Source organism: Triturus cristatus, chromosome 5_1, assembly GCF_964204655.1.
Source record: "Triturus cristatus chromosome 5_1, aTriCri1.1, whole genome shotgun sequence".
NCBI classification, from domain to species: domain Eukaryota; kingdom Metazoa; phylum Chordata; class Amphibia; order Caudata; family Salamandridae; genus Triturus; species Triturus cristatus.
In genome coordinates, this window is record NC_140587.1 from 766,534,366 (window position 1) to 766,556,218 (window position 21,853).

Here is a 21,853-nt window from a genome sequence, read left to right on the forward strand (position 1 = left end):
GGGCACATATATTGGATTCCAATTCCATTATTGGGATTTGTTTGATGATCCTAGCCCAGTGCGTAGGTTTGTTGGATAGGGTGGGTGGGATCTGAGATGGTTCTTGATATTAAACAGTAGGAGATGGTGGTCTGACCAGTCAATGGATCAAAGTGAGTCAAGTTAATTGTTGGTGATTATTGCATCAAGAGTAGAACCTTTACTATTAGTCAGTCCATTGCAGAGTTGTTTGAGGTAGTTTATTTCAAGAAGGTTTGTAAGGTTACGGACTATGGTGTCTTCTGAGCTTTTCCAGTGAATATTAAAGTCTCACAGTAACATGTCCTTCGAGTCAGTTAGGGAGAACCGTGTTACTAGGTCAGTTAGTTCATCTGAGAAGAAGTTGCAATAACCAGGTGGGTGGTAGATGGTGTGGAGTTTGAGAGGAGAGGTGCCTTTGGCTGTAAGTTCTACTCAAAGGTATTCGAAAGTTGAGTAGTAAGAGGTCTTTAAGGTGAAAAGCTGGGTTTCTTCTTTGTGGATGATTGCTAGACCGCCACCTATTCTCCCTAGTCTGTCCTGTCTGATGATGGTGTAGCCAGGTGGTGTAAGAAGGTCTAGTATAGGGGTTGAGTGTTCGTTAAGCCAGGTTTCGGTGAGGAATGCAATATCTATTCCTTCATCGAGTATAGTTTTGGCGATTTCTGTGGCGTGTTTAACTGCTGATCTGCAGTTGAGGAGCATACATTGTTTGTGGTATGTAGTGTCTGAATGGTGGCGTATTGAGCGGGTGGTCTAGGCGAGGTGATCATTCCATGGAATCCATTTGTGCCCATGATTACTGCGATAGTGGAAGGAGGCTTGTGGACCATTTTTTGGGTCACTGTGATGTAAGATTAACTGAGAGCATCAGCTTCCAGAGCGGATATGGGGCTGAGAGCTTGGTGGTGCTGTGGTCTGAATGACTCAAGGGAACAGAGGTCCAATGGGTGGGTTGACTGACAGTTGGAGAACCTATAAGGGGAGACAACATCTCAATTCCAGGAGTGTGATAGCGGGTTAACTTGGCCTGGATCTAGAGATCCTTTTTCACAAGCAAGATGTCATTAGCTAGAGGATCAAGTTTCTGTTCTATTCAGTTCAGGAGCAGGGTAAGCATGTCAGTGAAGCATCATGCTCTGAAAGTAAGTGGATCAGCGGCAGGTCTCATGTTTAAGGAAGACGAGTGAGCTTTGCTATAGTGGAGGCCAGTGTCATTGAGGTTGGAAAGGCAGACAGTTTGTGAGGGCTGAGTAGGGACTAAATTGGGAGAGAGGGTCAACCCCGTAGGGGACTTAGTGGCGGGCGGACTTGAGTTGGGGCTGGATTCATCATGCTTGGGGTGTGCGTCAGCGAATTTTGTTGTTACAGTGTGGTTGCTGGTTTGGGCGGGTGCCTTGGAAGTCATTCTAGTGATTACTTGGCAAAGGCGTGGATCAAGGGTGGCAGCAAGGTTACTTAGTGTGTCAGGGGGTGCAGTAAAGGTGCGTAGCGAGTCAGTGGAGTCGAGAGAGTTCTAGGATGACAGATTGGGGAGTTTGAGGCGCATGGTCATGTTGTGTTAATGAAACAAGAGGTGAAGGGAAGTGTCGGTCAAAGATGGTGTGGTGAGGTCTGTAGCTTATAGAAGTATGTCCCCTGTAATGGAAATAGAAATTGATATTTCACCTCTAAAGGTTAGGGAGGGAGAAGTGGTGAGTTTATTTCCATAGGGGATTTTGATTGATTTAGTAACTTGAAGGTGGAGAAGGAAGATGCTTCTCCACTTTGCAGGGCGTTTTGAGTAGAAGATGAAGTCAGTTTTCTTGTTGCTGTAGTTCATGCTGTAGTAGGTAGTGCAGCAGGATTGTGGTATGATGGGCAGTTAGCAAGGATGGTATGGGTAACTTTAATAATGGGTGGGAGAGGGTCTGATGGAGGAGGGGCGCACTGAGAAGGAGCAGGGTCAAGCACTGAATCAAGGAGCACATAAGGTAATGATGGTGTACGGTTAAAGCAGGGAGAAAACAGAAAACGGCAGCTGAGCTTGAGGTATTTGAATGTTAGATGTGATGTATTGTGTCTCACATACTATGGATTACTACTCTCAATGTCAAAAGACTAAATACACAAGCCAGACAGTCGCAGAGCTAAACTGTATCATCTAAACCAGTACACTGCCTCCTTTCAGGAGACATGGGTAGCATATGGGGGATGACAAATATCCACTGACACAGAAGAAGAGATGTCTTCGCTACCACCCAGAGAGCTTTGGCTAAAGATTGGCCATCTGATTATTTAGCCCCGATTATTTGGTAATATTTTACAAATCTGACCCAGGTTGCCACTGAGCTCTGATCATGGTAGCCAGTGATACACATATTTAACACATATTTTATTTATGGTCACAATTTAGTTCTGCTGAGGGTCTAGGTGCTTCCGACTTGCCTAAAGGGTGCATTAATCAGATGGAGTGCCTGCTGGCACAGAAATGTGAGGCAGCTTGGATGGAGTTCCTGAGCCAGATTAGATAAACAACAGAAGCTAATCCCAGCAGTGTTAAGTGCACAGTGCCAGATTGAGGAGGGGCTGCACCATGGCATTCCTGTTTACCACCTCAGCCCCCATGAGCCTAAAGTGATGGAGATAAAATCCATCTGGATGGTACTGATGGTGAGTGGTGGGCAGGGTGCAGGATGGTCCACAGTGGGTAGTCCAAACAATTCCCTGTTGCTGCCTGCTAGGCTAATTGGAAGATAGGGTAGCTCGGATTTCTTGCCCCCCTAAATTAATGCCCCAACCCAACTCATGTACATTTCTATTACTATATAGAAAGACCTCAGAATATAAACAGAACTTTTACAGACAGCTTCCTAGACCACATATCAGAATGTGCATCAAACACCCTAAACGTGTGCATTGTTGGCGACTTCGTTAGCCCGAAATGCATTGGGTATGCACATGGTTCCCAAGGATGTAAAGAGAATTCTCAGATGCTACAGAATAAGGCCTGGATTGGCATTTCTGCTGCATTAAAAGTGTGGAATTACATAATCTTTGCAATAACATTGAAGAACTTTTGGAATAAAATATGGATTACAACGGATTAAATGGTTTAAAATTGGTTTCTGAAAGTCAGCCTCCTGAAATGGAATACTTGCACAGCTGTAGGGGCTTGAATCTGGAGGGTGATCACCTACCAGCTTGAATAGTGATGATTATTATATATTACACATGAGTATGATTGCAGTTTTATACATCTATTATCCATATGCACATGATATTGCTCAAAGTGGGAAACAGCCTACTAACTCGATTACATCAAATTAGCATTGCATATTGGCTCCACGCGGTCTGACACTAACCTGCAAGAATACAATATTTCAGATTGGCTAGCACCAAATGAGAATAGCTAGGGATTTTTGACTTCCATTTTAGAGACTAAGTGTGATGGTAAAAATTCGACCTGGTATCAGACTAAAAAATTGTTATGTGATGGTTCGCATCACCGCATTAAAATGCATTATCACACATATTTAGTATCTTGACCACCTGCGTGCAGCGCGTGGCTGAGCCTCAGCCTAGGTGAACTAAGTAGTGACTGCGGCAGTTGCGCTGAATTACAGCAGTGCAGCGCGGGCATCCAACACTGTGCTCAATGAAGTTACAATGTCGGGGCAGGGCTGGGGCAGCAGAGCTGGCCCGTGGCTGGGCTGCACAGGCAGCAGGCAGCTCAGAGTGAATCCTAACCAAACCGAGTTTGCTCCAAACATGGAGGTGCCCATGAGAAAGGCTCAAAACAAAGGCATGTGCGGACCCCAAATCCAATCAGCACTACGGAATTCTCTCTGGTGCACAAAGGTTGGCTGATGTGTAGCAATCCATTAATCTAATGTAATTTTACACACAGTACCTACTACCTCCAGGCGCAATTCATATAATATGTTCGACAGCTGACGTGGGAGAGACCCAGAAGTCCTAACATTATGGACAAATGATATCCACACCGTTAAATGCTCAGCAGCGAATGTTAGGCTGAATTCATGGACAGGTGAGTATCGGACGTCATCTGGTCACTCACCTTAGTGAACAGCATGGAAGTGAAAGGGGAGTACTAGGAAGTTATTTGAGTTGTATGGCTGTGTATTAAGGAGGAACTCCAGGCTTTTTAAAGCTTTTGTTAAGTCGAATTGTTGCTCGCAGGGTGAGGACAGAACTGGGAACAGCAGAAGGTGACATGACTGCTGCTTTCCAAGTGATAATTGCATACCTAATGAGGGCAGCACAGGAGTGAGTCTCGCACGTTTAACACTGTTGTGTGCCGGGTCTGATGGGCACAGGATGTTCAATAGCCTCCCCACCCGGCCCCAGGCCGCAAAGCACCATTTACTGCTCTCCTCTGCCACCCCCCATTAAATCGGAGGAGCCAGTGTTTGAGAATAGACTACCTGCTCCTCTCCTCCTGACCTCTGCTCGACAGAAACGTGCTGCTGCTGCCTTCCCAGGCTGAGCCCTGGTTGACCTGTGTCCAGTAACATTTCCAGCATCGGCGTGAGTCTGTCACAGTGAGAGCAGGTAGCACAGGCAATGCAGCAGTGCACAGCTCTCTGTGACTCTCAAGACAGCGATCACCACGGTCTTACACCAGGAGCTCCTACACAGTCACTATCGGATCACAGATGTCTGCAGCACTGCAGCCTCCATTGAAGCTAAGGACAGGAAAGTTGAGCAGAGTGTGACAGTCTTAGTGCCAATATCGGACACACACAACCCGCAAACACAGCAATACCATAATAAAGAACACACAAGACACATTGGTTGTTGGAGAAAACATTGCTGCAGGTTTATTTTGCATAAGAAATATGCCAACATGGTGGGTCAACTTATGGGCGATCCAAGGGCAGGCAGCCTCTAGCTGCCTGCCCACCTGATGAGCCAAATTGCACCGTGACTTAACCAATCGGTGCTAACCATTTTGGGGGGATTACTCCTTACATCCTGTGGACCACCAGTCCACCCATTTACTCATGTCCCTTGAGGGGGCGGAGCGTATCCAGGCAAGCCCCCGGTTGCTCAGGTTTACAACCACCCGAAGTACTATCGGGGCGCTGTTGTTCCTCCAGGGTCCTGCCGTAAGGAATTCCTGGGGCTATTTGGCATTTGCACCCTTCTTCTGATCCTGAAGAGGGGACCCCTATGTACCAATCAGCCTCTGGATCACCCTGTAACTCTGCCACAGCTCTGGGTGTGGCACCCGTCATACCCAAAGCCCCCCACCAAGGCAGGCATTCTTACTTACACCCTGCTGATTCTAGGGCATCACCCAGGTCCAACCAAAACAGGTCCATGCCCATACTAGACAAATGGACACCCATCCACATCAAAACTCATGTGGTCTTGGCATGCAAGAGTCTGATAAAGCAAGGAACCCTTCTGTTCAGTGAATTAAGCCCCTGGCGCTGTTTACCCTCCTGCGGGAAATTTCAACGGCCTCTCTAGACCCGGACAATTCTCATTTACCTCTGACATGGTTACCAGTTCTTTGGGCTGGACAATTCACATCTACATCTGCAGGTGTTTCCCGTTCCTATTAGGGAAACCTTGCGATGTAGCAATAACAAGACCATGCCTAATTCACCGAGTACTTCAGGTTTTATACGATTTTGAATTGAGTTGAACCAAGCCCTCATGCTTGGTGTGCTTGCACACAGCTTATTTACCCTTCCGTAGGCAAGTTCTATGGCCTTCACTTAACTTGGGAACTACTGTTCTCTGTTTTACCCACAGCTTTATTTACCCCCATGGGCATGTTCAATGGCTTCCCTGGGGTTGCGGCAACTGATCTCTACTTTTACCACTTTTCAGTAAGAAATCCCTATGGTGCCCTTTGCGCCAATAAAGACATTCTTGTTGGGTGCTGCTGCGTCATGTGTTTACCCATTACCTCCCAGTCCCTGGTGTAAGGCTTTGCTGGTAATCAGGGTGAAGTTCGCCACCAAGGCCATCAGAATATTTGTAAACAGTTATTAATTGTGGCCGTACAATACCCTTCTCTCTACCCACTGACCTACGTTGTATGGGAGTAAAGCGCCGGCCAGAGATATTACCATAGAAATTAAAACTACTGCTCTCCTCTTGACCAGGCTTCTGCGTGGTATATTCCCTTGTTCACTGTGTACCATTATGTGCCGTTCCATATGGAGGTTGACTAAGCCCTCGGTTACCCCCCTTGCTTGGCAAGTCCACATTTGGGGTTCACTGATGACTGTGTAGTACCAAGAGAAATATGGACCCCCTGGAGAATGTCATCTTGCGGGGACAGGGTGGAGTCTTGTGATAGATGTTGTGTGGCCCTGAGTAGTAGCCCATAGACCGCTTAAGCCAACGATATATCAGCGTACCAAAAAGGTTTGCCAATACTTTGGGATTTGAGGTCATGGTGTGGAAATGTGCCTTTTTAGGGGCACACCGGTGCAGGGTTCACCCTTATCTTTGTCCACGGGTCCTTAGACTAACAAAGAAGAGATTAGCACTGAAGCTGCAATTCAAATAACAAGTTTATTAATCACTCATGATGTCCACACAGCACTCTCAGGTGCTGCCTGAGGTAGTACATTGAAGTCACAACCCATGGTGCTTATATACACCCTTTGTTGCAGAGTAAGAATGTCGTTACAAATAGAAGGTACAAGCATACACAGGAATAGTTACAGCCAGACATGGGCAGATGGGAAATCACTTAGTTAGCAAAGTGGGAGGGGGAACAGAACTGCTTACAGTTGCAAGACACAGTTGACAGTTATGTCTTTAGTCAGGTGCATTCTAGCAGCTACAGGCCTTTTCTCAGCACATATACATTGCGTGAGCTCAGAATAGAAGGAGTTAACTAAAGCTGATGACTCAAGCAGAATAGAGAGGCAAGCAACAGTGAAGACGGAAGAATCACAAGGCTAACAAAATGGATGCTGCAAACAAGCTGGCTTCAGCTCATGCTAACAGCAATTATTTTCGATTTCCACAATGGGGTAAAACATATGAGCAGGTGTACCTGCACCTTCTTAAACGTGAATGCAAGATGTGCACTGGTAGTTGTCCAAATTTGTGCTCCAACTCAGCTTTTTCAACACTGTTGAGGTTACAGCACCCTTTTAGGAATGACAAACTCAAGCCCCACCTGACTGAATAGCACTTTTCCGTGTGTGGCCCATAACCCTACTTTTGCTAAAGGTATACCAGTGTGCCAAACGGATGCCATTGCTTTTGGATTGTGATAACCTACAGTGAAACATACAAACCAATTTACCTGTACCTTCACTGAAAATGCATGTGTTCTGGTGGTTGTCAGCATATGTGCTCCAAACCTATCTGTCTCCACACTATTGAGGCCACCGCACACTTTTTAGATGACAACTAACGCAGCTCACCTGGCTGAGTGGCAGCAGGTTGTATTGGCTTAATTGCAGGAACCCTTAGCCCACACTCACCCTAACAGTATTCTACTTCATGTCCGGCTTGCCTGCAAGCCTGTCACATCTGACTACAATTTTTTGTTCATGAGTCGACCTGCTGATGTTTCCACCCTAGGGTGAGTAGCCCAGTGCAAAACTGCTGCATTTGTATCCCAGGATGCAGACGATAGAAAAACTTCTGGATGGGGAGAACAGGAAGACAGTATGTACAACATCCGATCCCATTCTATGTGCGGGCTCTAGTTGGATGCTGCGTTGCCGTATTGATATTCCCACCTAACTACGATGTGTAAAGGCTCAACTATCTGATGAACCTTAAGCAGGGAGTCCTTGTGTACTTGCCGTGAATCCCTCCTTTCTTGCAGGAATTTTGTCTGTTCAGTTTATCTGTGGTGTTTTCCCCCCAGACTTCCCAGGCTGTTTACTGCTAACCATGTGAGCAGCTGCTGGCGTTAATGATGGAAATCTCCCAGTTGCCACTTGAACTTATACACCGCTGCCTTAATGTGCTATGTTGTAAGCGATGAAGTACCTAACTTGTGTCTCTTTACCGTAGGAAGATACAATAAACTGCATTGGTCATGAGAACCTTCATAAGCCCAAATTATTAACATAGCATACCTCTAAGTGAGAATAGCTCTACCCAGCCATAAGCCCAGGGATACACATGCATCAGACCCACAGATACACCTTTGAGGTTTGTTAACCTGCCCCAACCTCTGCTTCTCCCTGCCCTGAACTCTCACTGATATCAGCTGGCTGAAGACGCGACTTATGCGTTACATTTGTTTGCTCGGGTCTGTTAATAAAAGTAAAATGTATTCCTTTATTTGGAGTCTGGGTGAACTTGAGGTGGGTGGGGGGGGACTAATATCTGCCTTTGCAGTACCAGACTTATTGTTTTAACCAATTATGGTACACATGCTGCCGAAACTGTCCCTTCAGATCTCTGACTCTCTCCCAATGAAGCATAAACCTGTGGCTTTTTTGCCTAAGACCTGTATGTATGTGCCAATCATGACGCGTATTTGAGTGCACCGGCACCCTGAAAGGTCTGTTGGCTCTGAATAACTGATGTTTGTTGATGCTTGACTTAATGGTAGTCATATTATCGACCTCAGGGGGCTTAAAGGATAGGTAAACATGCTGAGAGCTGCCTTTTCTGCTAGTGTACCCGTCAATCAACTCATCCCGTAACATTGGACCTACATCCCGCCAGGACCACTGATTCTGCCACCGGTTGGCAGTTGCGCAAGGCAAACGAGCTACACTCTGGCTAACTCGCAAGAATATTGACAATGCTTTCGTTCTGACCTGATGAGACTGTGTAAGCTCTATCCCGAGTTTCTTTGACATACATCACAGTTTTAAAGAACCCCACTACATTACCTTAATCGAAGTGTTACATCAGAGCGCGCATGCTGCACAAGCTATCAGCGCGCTTCACTTGAGCACCAGTTGCAATACATGCGGACTTATTAATTTGTCGTGCATGGGGAGGTTGAGTGATTTGCCCAGAATCACAGGATGTTGGGCGTTCCTGCTGCAACTCGAACCTGGTTCCCCAGTGCGGCACTAACCCAGCTTGGCTTCCGCCCAGCAAGTGCATGTGCTTACCAGCCCAGGTGACAAACCCCTCCCCCCCCGGCCACCACAGGAGGCAAGACTCGTCGATGCTGCCCGACTGCCTCAATGTGGTAACAGGCAGAAAACAAGCATTTGCAATGCGATAGGTCTCGCTTTACTGAAAGTTTGAGCTATTAGCGTTGTATTATTATTTGCATCACCAATAGGTCAAACTTTCAGTAATGTGATACCTATTTGTTGGAGGGAGGACCACCGGGGAGTCGGGGAGACTATTCCGGGGCACCTTCCTACCGCACAAGTATAGCCAAGCGCCGCTGAGAAGCCCCTGCAGGGAGGTCCTTCTCCTATGATCGTACTAGGCCCAGTAACACCACCACACAGGACTCAATATCGGTTGCTTGACTTGGTTCTTTATCAAAAAGTAGTACGTTCAATATTTACAGTGGGATCGAGGAATCCAGTAAGAGTCTCAATGTCTCGAAAGGAATAGGGTAGCGGGACAGTCTCAGTACCAACCAGGTACGGGGGAGGGGGCTCTGTGCCAGACCTTGGATGCTGTCTCAGAGCGGCTTGGACGAGGAGAGCCGCGACGGCGTCAGCAGGGCTCGGGTGGTAGTTCCGCTTGGGTCGAGCCACGACACAGTCAGCAGGGCTCCGGTGGCAGGTCCGCTTCGGTCGAGCCGCGACGAGGTCAGCTGGGCTCTGATGGCAAGTTCACCAGGTCGGGCCGCGACGGCGTCAGCAGGGCCCCAAAGGTTCGTGCAGGTCTTGTAAGTACGAGGGAGCCGCGACGTCGTCAGCAGGGCTCAGCAGGTAGTTTCAGGCAGAGTCTTCTTCCGTAGGGTCAGCCGCGATCCGATCAGCAGGGCTCTTGACTCCAGGATACAACTACTGTCCTGTTGTCGGGTCGCCCCAGATATAGGACTGGAGCCCTTTGATGTCCGGACCCTTGCGCCCGGAGGGGCGGAGAAGCCGGGTAGGGAGCGGCCAGACGCCCAGCAGGAGAGGCGCCAGGCCCCAGAGAGCTGTGGAGCAATGGCACCTAGGTGTGGAATGACGGTTGGGGGTCCCATCGATACTGCCCTCCGCCGGGAGTGGGAAGGGTTCACGTGGTATCCCCCGGGCCAGGGGTTGGCGCCTTGATGTCGGGCCTCGCTGGGACAGAGGCCGGGTGAAGCGAGGTCAAGCAGGTGGTCACGTGGAGTGACGTATAGTCCAAAATGGAGGAGCCCCGAGGTGCATGGGACCTCGTGCGGCTTAGCGCGGGGAAACAGGACCACGCCACGAGGCCGGCTCCCACATGTGTCCCCCCCCCAGCTGAAGGCAGGGAGAGTCACCCATCTCCTTGGGGGTTCTCCTCGCCGAGGCGGAAGAAGCGGGACAGGCCGTCAGCATTGGCGTGGTCGTTGCCGGGCCGGTGTTCCACAGTGAAGTCCATCCCTTGCAGCGAGATGGACCAGCGCAACAGCTTGGGGTTCTCGCCCCGCATTTGCATGAGCCACCGCAAGGGCCGGTGGTCAGTTTGGACTTTGAAGTGGGTGCCGAACAGGTAGGGCCGGAGCTTCTTGAGAGCCCATACCACGGCGAAGGCCTCCCGCTCGATGGTGCTCCACCTCTGTTCTCGCGGCAACAGTCGGCGGCTGATAAAGGCCACAGGTCGGTCGAGGCCCTTGGTGTCCACCTGGGAGAGGACCGCCCCGATTCCGTACTCCGAGGCATCGGTCTGGACTACAAATTCCTTGCTGTAGTCAGGGGCCTGTAGCACAGGGGCAGCGCACATGGCCGCCTTGAGAGCATCGAAAGCGGTCTGACAGCGGGGCGTCCAGTGCACCGCCTTGGGCTGTTTCTTTGAAGTGAGCTCTGTAAGGGGGCCCACAATGCTGCCATAATCCTTGATGAATTGTCGGTAGTAGCCTGTGAGGCCTAGGAAGGCCCGGACAGTGGTTTGGGTTGCGGGGGGCTCCCACGCCTGGATGGCGTCGACTTTTAACTGGAGGGGCGCCACCTGGCCACTCCCCACCTGGTGGCCCAGATAGGTCACAGATCCTTGACCGATCTGGCATTTACTGGCCTTCATGGGGAGCCCGGCTCTTTGGAGAGCGGCCAGGACTTCCCCGAGGTGTCCTAAGTGCGCGGCCCAGTGGTCGCTGAAGACGGCAATGTCGTCGAGGTAGGCCGCGCTGAAGGCTTCTAGTCCGGCCAGGACCTTGTTTACTAGCCTCTGAAAGGTCGCTGGGGCGTTCTTCATACCGAAGGGCATTACCCGAAAGTGGTAGTGCCCATCGGGGGTGGAAAAGGCGGATCGTTCCTGGGCGCCGGGAGTGAGCTTGATCTGCCAGTACCCAGCGGTGAGATCAAAGGTGCTTAAATTGATACTTGTATAGCGCACTACTCACCCGCAAGGGTCTCAAGGCGCTTGTACGAATACCGCTGTGGAACCCATCCTGGCTTTCCCTGTGAGGCGTCCACTCCTGGGCACCCCCAAGGTGGAGGCCAGGCATCCTTAGCGTTGTGGGGGCCGTTGTGGAGATTAAGCAAGCTATTGCCCAGAGTTGCAGAGTGGGACTCCATGATTGGAATGGCACCGAGGCGAGAATTATCAGGTCCGTGGAATTTTGAGCCCAAGACCCGCCGAGGCGGGGAATTGAACCCTGGTCCCGGGCTAGACCTCTGCATCAGGGTCTGCCGCTCTAATCATTGAGCCACACTTCTCCTTAGGTAGCGGGCGGCCCCTAGGCGATCGATCAGCTCGTCGGCTCGGGGCAAGGGGTGGGCATCGGTCTTGGTGACTGCGTTCAGGCCCCGGTAGTCGACACAGAATCTGAGTTCGGGGGCCGTGCCGGGGGCGGCGGCCTTCGGCACCAAGACTACCAGGCTGACCCACGGGCTGTCGGAAGGCTCGATGACTCCGAGGGCGAGCATCTTGGCGACCTCGGTCTGTATGCAGGTCCGGACTCGGTCAGGTACTCTGTAAGCGCGGTGTCGTACAGGGGGGCTGTCCCCTGTGTCCACATCGTGGACGCACCAGGGGGTCACCCCGGGCGTGAGAGAGAAGAGGACAGCGAAGGGTTGCAGCAGCTTCTGGCAGTCATGGTGCTGTTCTGGTGTCAGGGTGGCGGAGAGGCGGACGCCCTCCACGGAGCCGTCTTGGCCCGAGGACCCCAGGAGGTCTGGTAGGGGCTCGGAGTCACTTTCGCCCCCATCGTCGGTAGCCAGCAGTAGGCTTAGTTCAGTTCGGGCAAAGTGGGGCTTGAGCCGGTTGGCGTGCAGGACCCGGAGGGGGTTCCTCGGGGACTCCATGTCGACCAGGTAAGTGACGGGGCTCTTCCTCTCAACTACCTTGAAGGGCCCGGTCCACTTGTCCTGCAGGGCGCAGGGGTCCACGGGCGACATGACCCAGACTTGCTGGCCCGGCTCGAACTCGATGGCTGAGGCATTTTCGTCATACCAGCGTTTCATGTCTTCTTGGCTGGCTTCGAGGTTGGCTTCTGCCAGGGCCCGGAACGTCCGAGTCTGGTTCCGCAGGGTCAGGAGGTACCGGTAGACGTCGGGGGGGCATCTTGGACGGCCGCCTCCCAGCCCTCCTTGACCAGGTTGAGGGGCCCTCGGACGGGGTGCCCATACAACAGTTCGAAGGGGCTGAAGCCCAGGGATTTCTGTGGTACCTCCCGATAGGCGAACAAAAGGCAGGGCAGCAGGACATCCCATCTCCTCCTCAGGGGCTCTTCCAGACCCTTGATCATCCCCTTCAGGGTTCTGTTGAACCGCTCGACCAGTCCGTTCCCCTGGGGGTGGTAAGGGGTAGTGAATTTATAGGTGACCCCACATTGTTGCCAGAGGGATCTCATGTACTTCGAAATAAAGTTCGTACCCCTGTCGCTCACCACTTCTCGGGGGAACCCCACCCTGGAGAAGATGCCCATCAGGGCCCGGCCTACCACTGGAGCGGTCACGGTGCGGAGTGGGATGGCCTCGGGGTATCGGGTGGCGTGGTCGACCAGTACCAGGATGAAGCGGTGCCCCAGGGCAGTTCGGGGGTCGAGGGGCCCCACGATGTCGATTCCCACTCGTTCGAACGGGGTGTGGACGGCTGGAAATGGTTGGAGGGGGGCTTTCACTCGCCCCCCGGTCTTCCCGCTAGCTTGGCAGGTCGGGCAGGACCGGCAGTGATGGTCCACGTCCCTTCTCATTCGGGGCCAATAGAAATGGGTCACTAAGCGGCTGTAAGTTTTGTCCCGCCCGAGGTGTCCGGCGAGAGGCACGTCATGTGCCAGGTTCAGGAGGAACTCTCGAAATCGGAGGGGGACCACCAGCACTCGGCCGGCCCCTAGTTCGGCGACTTTCTGCTCGCTATACAATAAGTCATTGTCCCAATAGACCCAGTGGGTTCCCGTGGGGTCCCCCGCAGCCTGGGCGGCCGCTTGCTGTCGAGCCCCCTCGAGGGACGGGCAGGCCTTCTGCTCTTGCTGGAATTGTTCGCGGGTGGGGCCCCCGTCGTGGCGCCACTGGGCCAGCTCAGGGATCTCGCTGAGGGAGGCGGCCTCGTCGGGAGAAAGTTCGGGTGGCCCTGCCTCCTCGTCAGGTTCCTCCGTGCCGGAGGAGGGTGATAGTTCGGGGCCCGTCGGCTTGTCGGGGGCCGTGGCAGCGGCTGGTTGGGCGGTCATGGACCGGGTGGTGGCGCAGGCCCACTTGGGCAGTCCTAGCATCCCCAGATGCTCTCGGCGTTCTACCTGGGCCCAGGGTGAGCTCTCTAGGTCATTCCCCAGGAGGCAGTCCACTGGGGCGTCGTCGCGGACAGTCACTTTTAGGGTGCCGGACACTCCTCCCCACTCGAAGGGGATCCTGGCCATCCGGCACATGCTCTCGGTGTTGTCCGCGGTCCGGACAGGGCAGAGGACATGCGGCAGGATTTGTTCGGGGGTCACCAGATGGCAGCGGACAGCGGTCACACTGGCCCCAGTGTCCCGGAGGGCCTCGGCCCGTCATCCATTGATGGTGACCCACTGTTGGTACTTCTGGGTGTTGCTTGGGATGGCGGCTCGGGGCACCATTTCTCGGGAGCCCAGGCATACAAGCGACATGGCAGCTGGTTCCCACTCGGGGGACCCGTCGTCGTGGTTTTCCTCCTCGTCTTCTCCCTCCCCCAGGGCTGCGGCGGCTATTTGTCGGGGAGGGGGCCCAGTGGTCCCGTTCCGTCGGTTCACGGGGCAGGCCGGGTCGCTCGCATAGTGGCCGGTCTGCTGACAGCCGAAGCAGGTCACTGTCGGTCGTGGTCCAGGCCGTACGATAGGGGTCCCCCTTCGGCCCTGGGTCGGGGAAGTGTGGTTGGTGGCTTGACCTCGTGGCGGGCTTCTGGGCGGCCCGGCCGGGAATTCTCGATTGCGGTGGGACCCCCCTCCTCCGCCTCGCTGGCGGGGAGGTCCCGTGGTACTCCGTGGATAGTCCCCCACTGGGCTCCGGGTGACCCGGGTGTTGACCCATCGGTCTGCTTCGGCGGCGAGCTTCCGGGGCTCGGTCAGTTTACTGTCCAGGAGGTGTTGCCTTAGTTCAACAAAGCAGTTGTTGGCGAGGTGCTCCCAGACAATGAGGTCGAACAGTTCATTGTATGAGGTGACCTTGCTTCCTTTTATCCAACCTTCCAACGCTCGGCTGAAGAAGTCCACGTATTCGACCCATGTGGTACCGGGGAGCTTCTTGCAGTCCTGGAAGCGCTGCCGGTACATCTCGGCTGATAGTCCGTAGCGTGTGAGTAGGGCTTCCTTCATGTGGTCGTATGATGTCATCACCGCGTCGGGGAGTTGCAGCAGGGTATCCCGGCCTTCGCTGAGGAACCTCCCCCATAGGCCGGCACCACAATCCTTCCGGGGTACCCGATGGGAGGTCATGGCTACTTCGTATGCTCGGAACCATTGCTGGATATCGTCATTTTTATAGTACTCTTTGACGACATTCTTGGGGATGTGAACCTTTGGCTCGGTCAGGGGCAGAGCGTCCCGGGTTCCGGGGTTGCTGGTCTCCCCCCGTTTTAGCTTTGAGTTCAAGTTCCTTAAGGCTCCTCTCGTGCTCGAGGGTTAGCCGTCTCTCCTCTAGTTCCCGACGCCGTTTCTTTTCCTCGATTTCCTCTTGCAGCCGTAGTTGCTCCAAGGCTATCTTCTTCTCCGCCAGTAGGAGCTCACCGTCCAGCCGGAGTCGGGCGAGGTCCATTTCGTGTGTCCGGACCCTCTCCCGTTCTCGCATTTCTTCGGGGGAAAGGCTGGTTTCTGGGTCGGCTCGCCCCCCATCTGTCGGGGTTGGGGTCGGCAGGTTTCCGTCCCGGGCCGAGGTCCCTTCGGCTCGGGGTGGAGTGGTCTTGGGTTCTGTCCAGGCTTTGAGGGCTTTCTGCATCTCTTCCTTGGTGCCCAATCCTGTGGTTGCGATCCCTTTGTCTTTGCAGAATTGTTTGAGTTCTTTGTGGGTGTATTCTTCCAGTTTTTCCAGCTGGAAGATTGCGGCCATGGTTGCTTCTTGGCCGTCCATGGTTCCCTTTTTCTTTTTCCGTCTGGTCAGGTAGTGGGTGCGTTACTTGCCTGTACGATTGCGTCTGGCTCGGATCCCGTCGCTGGCCACCAAATGTTGGAGGGAGGACCACCGGGGAGTCGGGGAGACTATTCCGGGGCACCTTCCTACCGCACAAGTATAGCCGAGCGCCGCTGAGAAGCCCCTGCAGGGAGGTCCTTCTCCTATGATCGTACTAGGCCCAGTAACACCACCACACAGGACTCAATATCGGTTGCTTGACTTGGTTCTTTATCAAAAAGTAGTACGTTCAATATTTACAGTGGGATCGAGGGATCCAGTAAGAGTCTCAATGTCTCGAAAGGAATAGGGTAGCGGGACAGTCTCAGTACCAACCAGGTACGGGGGAGGGGGCTCTGTGCCAGACCTTGGATGCTGTCTCAGAGCAGCTTGGACGAGGAGAGCCGCGACGGCGTCAGCAGGGCTCGGGTGGTAGTTCCGCTTGGGTCGAGCCACGACACAGACAGCAGGGCTCCGGTGGCAGGTCCGCTTCGGTCGAGCCGCGACGAGGTCAGCTGGGCTCTGATGGCCAGTTCACCAGGTCGGGCCGCGACGGCGTCAGCAGGGCCCCAAAGGTTCGTGCAGGTCTTGTAAGTACGAGGGAGCCGCGACGTCGTCAGCAGGGCTCAGCAGGTAGTTTCAGGCAGAGTATTCTTCCGTAGGGTCAGCCGCGATCCGATCAGCAGGGCTCTTGACTCCAGGATACAACTACTGTCCTGTTGTCGGGTCGCCCCAGATATAGGACTGGAGCCCTTTGATGTCCGGACCCTTGCGCCCGGAGGGGCGGAGAAGCCGGGTAGGGAGCGGACAGACGCCCAGCAGGAGAGGCGCCAGGCCCCAGAGAGCTGTGGAGCAATGGCACCTAGGTGTGGAAGGACGGTTGGGGGTCCCATCGATACTGCCCTCCGCCGGGAGTGGGAAGGGTTCACGTGGTATCCCCCGGGCCAGGGGTTGGCGCCTTGATGTCGGGCCTCGCTGGGACAGAGGCCGGGTGAAGCGGGGTCACGCAGGTGGTCACGTGGAGTGACGTATAGTCCAAAATGGAGGAGCCCCGAGGTGCATGGGACCTCGTGCGGCTTAGCGCGGGGAAACAGGACCACGCCACGAGGCCGGCTCCCACACTATTGGATTGCAAATACTTGTTTAATCTTGATCTTACCTTACCTACTGGATCCCATGACGTTCTTCAGGAGGCCAGTTGCCTGTAGTAAATGTTCCTCCTCCAGATAACGGCATGGCATTGGTAATCTGGTATTGTTTCCGGTGCGCGCTGAAGTATTTTCAATGCAGGGAGTTGACTTGAGAAAAAGACCTAAATGTTCCCCCTTTTACAAACAACGATGTGGATAATTCTATGCCTCCATGCTGACTCAATTAGGAGCTCTCCGGCTCAACGCCCGAGCACTGTGCTGAGGGGGCCCCCTGGAGCTTGAGGGCCCCCCCGCCCCGCGGGGGCTGCGAGGGCCTGTGTTACGCCCCTGCAGCCCGCCAGCGAGACCTAAAACTGCACTCCCTCCTAAAAAAGTCAGCATAACATGACTAATTATAGAGAAACCTATATAAAAGGATGTATAAAATATATACATAAAGGCATGAATATCTATATATATACCACACACAGACGCTCCAACTAGGATCCTTTGGCCCAAGGTACGTGGCGTGGAAGAGGCGGCAGAGCAGCCCGACAATATCACCACACAGAACAGATTGTCCGCGCTCTCAGGTAGTGCCGCCAATTGCACCTGGTTCTGTGTGGTGATATATATATATATTATTATACACATATATATATATATATATATATATATATATATATATATACACACACACACACACACACACACACACCTACACACTGACTGTATAATAAAATATTACCAAGTAAGGTATGTATAAACATTTATAACATCGGTCATGGACCGAAGATGTGACAACGGCGAGCTGGCAAACAGCCATATGGTACCATATAAAAGAATAGAAGGAGTGGAAGATATGCCACACCCCAGAAAAATAAAAGCAATCAGACACAAAACAACACTACCGACTGAATGGTTACAATCAGGCGACTGAGAGATAACTGAAAAAGAAAACAGCAGGTGAAAAACAACCCCACTAGAATAGAGAAAGTGGGACTGTAAAAAGATCAAGTTTAACAAAACCCAACACAGGGGAGGCCTATTCAGACAACTAGTCTCTATCTTATAGAAAGACTATCAGACATAAAAAGCGACCTGGCTGAAGCAGCGGATAAAAGACAGAGTAAGTAGTTGTGGAAGACCAAACGCCACAAGTGGAAGACCAAAACCAAAGGATCTTTATAAAGAACTGAAATAACAGATTGAGTGGCAGTGCATAAAGCATAGCAAGTGTGGAGGCCATATAAGAACTGTCTTTATAGGAGACAGAACCCATAAAATGGTTGGAAAGAATAATCTAAACACAGCAAGAAACTTTAGGAAGAGAAGTGAGAAAAAAGGGGGAGAGAGCGAGAGAAGGGGGAGAGGAGAGAGAGGAGAGAGAGAGAGAGAGAGAGAGAGAGAGAGAGAGAGAGAGAGAGAGAGAGAGAGAGAGAGAGAGAGAGAGAGAGAGAGAGAGAGAGAGAGAGAGAGAGAGAGAGAGAGAGAGAGACACAGAGATAGAGATAGAGCGAGAGATCCACAAGCAAAAAGAAATATCTAGTTTCCACGGGACAACCTGTGCCCAGTCAACAGTTCCTGTGACATCATGAGTAAGGGTCCTGGCATCACCCAAGATCGTCATTTTTCATATTCATTAGTTCAAGGGATAACGATCCCCCAGGAGGTTGGAACCTTCACCGCGCATGCGAGAAATGAAAGAAACTCTCCGGACAAGAATCCGAAAGGATCACCAAATCTCCTTAAGAACCAATCCCAAGAGAGGGTGGTCAAGGAACATATTTTCGAGAAGAAACGCAAGATAAAAAACAACCATAAGCCCCTAAAAGGGGAAAAAGGCAACATCTGAAGAACAACCAGTTAAGTAGCTAAATGCTGGGTTTGGTATCGGAGGTGTCATGGAAATGTTTGCAACAAAGTACAAAAAACATTTACCAAAAGTGAAAAGCAACAACAGCTTTGTGCATGGCAGAAGCAGATTAAAAACAGTCCATGCAGTGGCATAGAAGAGAAAGAGTCGTTAGAGTAGCCCACCCATGCTAAGATCTGGACAAGGCACGTCCACAAGGAACCTTGAGAGTAACAGCAATGGTAAGAGTCCTTCTTGCCCGTGCATAGCAAGAGCTGGCACAAGAAGTGCTAACGTGTGAAAGAGACTAAAGAAGGAATACCACCTAGGCCAGAAAATGCAACGCCAGCGAGACCTAAAAACAAGCTGCAATGCGACCAGCCCGCATTCCCCCCAGCCTTCAGGTCCCTGCTGCTAAGTGGGGGGACGCCGTCCACGCGGGTGGACGGCGTCCCCCCACTTATTTTACCGGGTTTTTACCGGGTGGACGCCGTCCACCCTGCCCAAAAGATGGAGCCGGTACCCGAGCCTGCGCGCGCGCTCAGCACTCACCAAACCTAACCTTCTATTGTCGAGAGAGGGCGAATAGAGCTCTTTAAGTTGTTTCACGTTGATGGAGCCGTTCAGTATGACAGACGCGCGCTCGTGGCCCTATATTAGAAAAGGTCAGTATGTGTTTATGCATTTCAGACGAAGACCCGCAAATTTACTGTGGGCAATAAATACGCACCGAACAAGCGCATCTTTAATTTCCCCGCTCCTTTGAGTGTCAATACGGTGACTAATTCCAACGTAAACATTCTCCTTTGCCCTTTGAACCTGCCCCCATCGCCTTCTAACCTTTGTTAATTAGTGGGGACTCCATCTCGTGACGTCACTTCCGGCTGTGAGGTCACTTCCGGTGACACCACCTAACTTGGAGCGTCCCCCCACTTCTTTTTTTAGGACTTGTGCCCTGGCAGTTGTGAATAAGATTTATGCAAGCTACCACAACGTAGCAGGAATACAATCTTATAATCACCATTATAATTAATAAGGACCAACCAGGGCAACTACGAAGTGATGTCAACAGCAGGCGTACTGTTAAATTAGCACTGTGAGTGGTCATATAAAGGATTTAACCAAATGAGCGCATATATTTAAAGAGGCTGCGATGCATGTGTCATGCCTTAGGCTACTCAAACACACTTACGCACAGTAAACTGTACTAAAATCAACACTGTGGGACCCTGTAGCTTATTAGAAACCCTTTGATGGATGTCATCAATAACCATGTATGTACCCTCGATACTGCTGATGTGAGGGCCATCTTAAAACCTTCCAACCAGACACAGGGAATATGATAGGGTTTTGTGATCATATTGTGCATAAAGACAGCCTAAATCTGCACGGGGAATAGGCAGCTGACGCAGCCAATCATATTTTGTGAATTCATGTAACTGAACATGTCGCAACCATAGTTTCATTTAATTTTAATCCACCTGTAGAACGATGGAGGAATGAGAACTGCACCCCCATGTAGCCCACCATTTATCACGAAGTGAATCTTGGCGCGGAAAGGATCGCCAGCTGGGCGGGGGAGGTAGATATACCTGTCCCCCGCCCACTGGCGCGCCAGAAATGACAGAGTAGCGCATGGACATCCGGGAGGTCCAAACACTAGCCCTGTTGTGTTTGTGCCATCTTGTGGCACTAAGGTGGCCGCCCTCCTATGGGGAACCCCATCTTGGGCCGCAGGCAGCCTCAAATTCCAACCCAAAGACTCAACATTTGTTTTACAGTAAGATCAGGTTACAAGGGCACTAGGTTAGTGCCCTTCCATTTCTGGTGCTTGTCAGCAATTTCAAGATCTTCTTAAGAGTTTCTCGTCACTCAAACGGGTGTAATTTCTAATATGTATCTCTTTTCCTGGACTTTATTGCTTGGTTTAGCTCGCATGAAAGTGTCACACATTTGGTCACTGAATGTTGCTCTTAAGTACACCGGATTTGTGAAAATGTCACACATAAGCGATATGAAACCTTGACAGCTATGTATCGTGGTAGTTGGGAAAGCTGGTTAGGGGTAGTAAAATCTAAATTAATAACTAGTCCATACGATCCATGGAGAATGACAGCCCTCCTGGCCAATCACTTTCCTTGAAAGCACAAGCTAGTTACGTAGTTGGCAACGGACACCCCACATCAAGCGTGATACATTAAGCCAGTCAAAGCATTACAAACACAGCAGTGCTTTGCATCCTGGCACTGGATTACGAGCCCAGCATACAGATGCGGCTCCCAGAGCTGGGCAAATGTGACATATGAAATTGGGCCACTTCGTAAGTACGAGGCTGTAACTTTTAAGTTGCTCACCTGCTTCTGCAGGTTCTCTTCCTCTCTCTCGGCCATGACGATTCGGCAAGTCCGTAACGTAATTAGATTGATAAACCTGCATCTATACAAGCTTCATGTAGACTACCAGTACCATTCACTCAAACACAACACAGGGTCCCCAACCACGTGCTATGCACGTCACTGCCAAAGGATCATACTATTTGAGAGTAAACCTTCCCAATCAGCTGCTACCCCCGGTGGGCGGCTGGCCTCAGTTATTCCGCAATCCCATTGGTTTAGGAAAGATACAAGGGGCGGGCGTAAAAAATAAAAGGCGATAGAGTGGCATGGGAGGGCTAGAAAGTAAGCGTTCGTGACGACTGTTCCAGGAAGTGCAAGTTGGCAGTTCACGCTAGGTAGAAATGAGAAGCGGTGGACTGTGGAACAGGAGACAAGGGAAGACTAACAGATGGCAGCGGAAAAGAAATCTAGTCTGAAACGAAAGGCGGGGCCTGATAAGTAGACAGAAGGGATTCAAAGAGGAAGGCGGGGCGGACTAGAGTTCTGGCAAAACACGAAGTGCATCCTTCTGCTCATGTTAATCTTTCATGTTATTATTGCTAATAGTTGCGCGTTGAAAGGTAATGCTCATTTATAAAATTTTATTTACTTTAGCTCTTTTGTTGTGAAATAAAGTGACTAGTGCTGACGCGCATCAAATGTCTGTAACATAAGAATGATACATGGAATGGGAGGCGTTCTATTAACCAGGAATTCACTTTACGCATCATATAGAATCACATTTAAGGAGCTTCAGTTTGTGAGATTCATCTACGAAGGCTTGATCCACGCCATACATTTTTGTGTGAAAATAGGGGTCTTTATAGAGAACGCCATCTGTTATTGGGAACGCAGTAGCCAGATTAGCTAGCGGTGGCTAGGTAA

The 21,853-nt window shown here is 51.4% G+C and overlaps 1 protein-coding gene across 2 annotated transcripts in view; it reads right to left on the minus strand.

Annotated features, from left to right (window-relative positions):
- IMPACT (impact RWD domain protein) overlaps positions 1–21,201 on the minus strand; it is a 155,732-nt gene extending 134,531 nt beyond the window's left edge. Inside the window, exon 1 of one of the 2 annotated variants that reach the window (XM_085605746.1) lies at positions 20,948–21,201. In XM_085605746.1, coding sequence (XP_085461872.1) covers positions 20,948–20,983 — 36 coding nt within the window. In that variant the 5' untranslated portion in view covers positions 20,984–21,201. The remainder of the gene's footprint in view (positions 1–20,947) is intronic. The other variant, XM_085605747.1, reaches the window with a different exon arrangement.
- Between the last annotated feature and the right edge of the window lie 652 nt (positions 21,202–21,853).